The sequence below is a fragment of the Polyergus mexicanus genome, unplaced genomic scaffold, assembly GCF_030449975.1.
Source record: "Polyergus mexicanus isolate NDT 795.1 unplaced genomic scaffold, iyPolMexi1.0 SCAF_24, whole genome shotgun sequence".
Taxonomy (NCBI): Eukaryota; Metazoa; Arthropoda; class Insecta; order Hymenoptera; family Formicidae; genus Polyergus; species Polyergus mexicanus.
The window spans coordinates 4,704,770-4,708,548 of record NW_027223344.1 but is presented as its reverse complement, the minus strand read 5'-3'; the positions used below and the strand labels follow the sequence as shown (position 1 = coordinate 4,708,548).

The window sequence follows — 3,779 nt, the reverse complement described above, 5'->3', positions numbered from 1 at the left end:
GTTCCGTCGTTCCGCGCGCCCGATCCGTGTCCGTCCACCTCCCTCGTCGCCCTCGAGCGTCTACGAATCGAGCCGAGCGCGCCCGACGGCGAGCGCGCCAATTTCGAAACGTCACTAAGCGCCACGAGACTCTCTCCTCGTCGGTCGTCGCACTTATCGAGGGAGCGTTCTCTTTATAGAAATTCGATAAGATATCTTTACCTTGTTGCGACACCCACCGGCCGTGTCCCTTTTCACGAGATAAGAAACACAAATAACCTATTTCGATATCCAATATCATTATACTTATCGAGGAAAATATAAAATAATTAATCGCGCATCATAGCGCATTCTTTTCGTTCCTCCTACGATTCTTACGTTAGTATAGGAACACGTGGGTGAGTTTCTAGAAACTTGACGCGTAACATCCGAGCGTCGACGAGTATCCAACGAGAGATGTATCTCTCAGCCTGAATATAGCAACGAAATATATTTATATATATATGGTATTCGACGTAAAGACAATAGAAATATATACGTGTAATACTCATAAATCTTTATTTGCAGAGATATAGCATGTATATACGTGTACACTTTATTAACCAATCCGAAAATTAACGGTTAATTTCCGTCGTTCCATGTTTACCCATAATGCACTTTTTTTTTTCTTTTTTCGACGGGCACGATATAAAAATCGATCGTTTTCTAAAGAAACAATGATAAATAGAGTTGGTCCATCGATCGGGACAACGCTGTCGCGCCAAAGAGCGCGCGACGATATCTAACCTTGCTAAAGTTTATATTACGTCAATCGCACGATCGCATCGACGGAGTAACGGTTCGATTCCACGATTCTGCCGTTGCGAACGCGACGCATCATGGGAAACGTGCACGGGCGCAAAATCCATAATTACACAAAATGTTGCACAGGTCGCGAAATAACGCCAACGATTTTAACAAGCACGATAAGCACGTGGCGATATTTCCGCGCGATTCACGTTTAACGTTTCGTCATCGCGCGACGCGTACCTCGTCATCGATGCCGTATCGGTTTCCGTTAACGATCGATCAATATGGCGATAATACGTAGACGCTTGACCTTTACCTCGACCACCTCGACACGCCGTTCGTAAACGCCGAACGAACGTGGGGCGAGCATCGGCAGAGACGCGCGTCGACGTCGTCCGTAACGTTGCTTAAAACTCGCGAGAAAAAAAAAAAAGAAAACCTGTTGTCGTCTCGTCGGCGTCGGCAGATATCGTGGACTCGTGACACGCCACTACGAAGGTCAAATGAGGGGTGTCGAAACGTTGGGGACCCCGTCGCCGTCAAAGAAGCATGCTCGCGAGAAATATATCATAATTTACAACTAACATTCTTCGGTCCGTCTGAAGATTTTTTTTCACGTGACAGCTGACACGTGGGTCGCGACGGCGTCGCGTAGTTCACGGCCAGAAAATGGCGATGTATCGTAGCATATATGTGTTGTTGAATCACTCGACGCGATCACACCTCTCTCTCTCTCTCATTCGGAGATGACTTAACTCGTCGCTACGTATGTAATCGCGATACGCAGGCAGCGTCGTACGTATATCTCGAATTCAGCGTATTCTTGATGATTGATAAAATCCACTTCCGCGCTTTCATGACGTAATGAAATACGAAAGTCGAAAAAGAAATACATACGACGTATATACGTAGACATGCGGTGGAACGTCGAACTCTGCGCGTTTCCCTGTTTCCGGCTGCATTTAACCCCGCGTTCCGAGCTACGATTGGTTCTCGTGCTCGATAGGTTTCGGATGCGATCCAATCGTCTAAAAGCTTCTAAATATTGACGAGTCATCGCGTTTACGCCAATAGAAACAACGATAAGTTTTCATTATCCTGCCTAATGTGAAACCTCGAAATTTTTCAAACATATATATCGACGATTACATAAAAGTGAAAGTTTTTATCTTATCATGTATAAAAAAGTTTTTCAAACTATTTCCACTGTCGATTCGAAGAAAACCAACCATGTAAAACTATCACGAATAAACATTCTTTTCTTCTTTTATATCTTTCGGGGAATTTTTTTCATGTCAAATGTATTTACGAAACAGCCGTTAAAAAATAAATAAATACGATAAATTTTTATTATCCTATCTGCCTAAAGATAGAACTTTTGGAAATTTTCCAAGAAAAGGTCTTAAGAAGTCATAAAAGTGAAAGTTTTTTTTTTTTTTTCTTTGTAGTATTGGATGAAAGAAATTTCCCAAAATATTTCGACCTGTACGTTAAAGAAATAGCCGTACAATAAATCGTTACGAGTAAAAGAAAAAAAATTTTTTCCTAGTCCCTTATCTTTGGTCGCAAATCATCGTCGGAGAACTTTGACATGATGCAAGATTATTTATCAATATGCGATTATATAGAATTAGTCCAAGACTAATTGCATAATTGGATAAAATGTCGTAAAAAAAAAAAAAAAAATTTAAACAAAATTATTTTTATTAATCTAACATAAAGCATTGTTTAGATTTCAGAGTAAATCTTACAAGATAAATAGCTGACATATATACGTCACATTTTTTGCAATTCAGTTTTTTTTCTTTTCCTTTTTTCTTACAAAAAGCCTAGCCCTTTATAAGACGCCAATCTATAAAATTTTGGCATTTTACGAAAAAGACTTTTTATTAAACAATACCCCAAACTTCTTCAAATGCTGTACATAATTTGCTACACGTAACAGCACCTGAGAGAGGATAGTTACTGATAGAGATAGTATCCTCTGTATAATCTGTTTTGACCTAAAAAAAAAAAAAAATGAAATATCACAATAAGCTTAGCGTATAGAGATTATTTAATATAATGTAACGATATAACATAATTTACTTGGCCATGTGCCATAGCTCCAACTACAATAGCAATTGGATCTTCAGAAGGTACAAACTCGCGTGGATTTAATACTTTGTTTGCGCTAAACGACATCAATATCTTACGGCAACCAACAGGCAAATGGTTCGATATAGGATTCTTAATTACTTTAAGAAGCTTCATTGGTCCATCGGATGCTCTAACGCCAAATTTATGCAATAGTTGCACTGCGATGTAATATTTATTATGTTAATAATGAGTTTACCGATTACACGATAAGAGAACACTGATAACACGATAAGATAAACACTGATTATCCACGCTTACCCATTAATCCAGCAAAGCGTTTAAACGTTCTTGGTATTCTAGTCTGTGGATTAATTTCTATCAGTACATTTTTTTCTGTATGAATATAAACTTGCAACAGACCGGCTCTATTTAATGGACTGTCCATCAACATTAATAAACATTGATGAACAATGTCTGGCCTGCACGTGCCTGGATCACGATTGTTTTTCTTTAAAATACTTATATGATCGTCGCAGTTTAATAGTTCAAAACTGTTTCCAACCTGAAAGAAATGCGAAAGCATGAAATTAATTCGCTTTTATTTACCGAGCTTACAAGTATCGTAAAAATTTATACAAATGTAATAAACTGATAATAATTGTATATAAGTAGAAATAATTAATAATGATAAGAAGAAGGCTTGAATTTTCTGTAAATATTTGAAGATGTAAAAAAAAAAAAAGTAGAAGGCATAACCTTACTTTCACGGATTCTAGTTGAGCATTCTCCAATATAACAACAAGACGCCTTTCTTGATTCTTAATATGACCTATTTGCAAATGTTTCGGAGCGGGATCGTATTCATAATCATTTTCATCTCGCTTTTTTCTTTTATTCCCCATTTCGTATGTTCAAAATATAGACAAACTGAT

The 3,779-nt window shown here is 38.1% G+C and overlaps 1 protein-coding gene across 1 annotated transcript; it reads right to left on the bottom strand.

Annotated features, from left to right (window-relative positions):
* Nucleotides 1–2,505: 2,505 nt before the first annotated feature.
* On the bottom strand, nucleotides 2,506–3,752 carry LOC138942916 (ribosomal RNA small subunit methyltransferase NEP1). Its single transcript, XM_070313405.1, has 4 exons — nucleotides 3,609–3,752; nucleotides 3,166–3,409; nucleotides 2,857–3,065; nucleotides 2,506–2,771 (listed from the first exon to the last, which is right to left on the bottom strand). Exons 1-4 carry the CDS (start codon nucleotides 3,747–3,749, stop codon nucleotides 2,658–2,660), a joined length of 708 nt encoding a protein of 235 aa, XP_070169506.1. The 5' UTR covers nucleotides 3,750–3,752; the 3' UTR covers nucleotides 2,506–2,657.
* Between the last annotated feature and the right edge of the window lie 27 nt (nucleotides 3,753–3,779).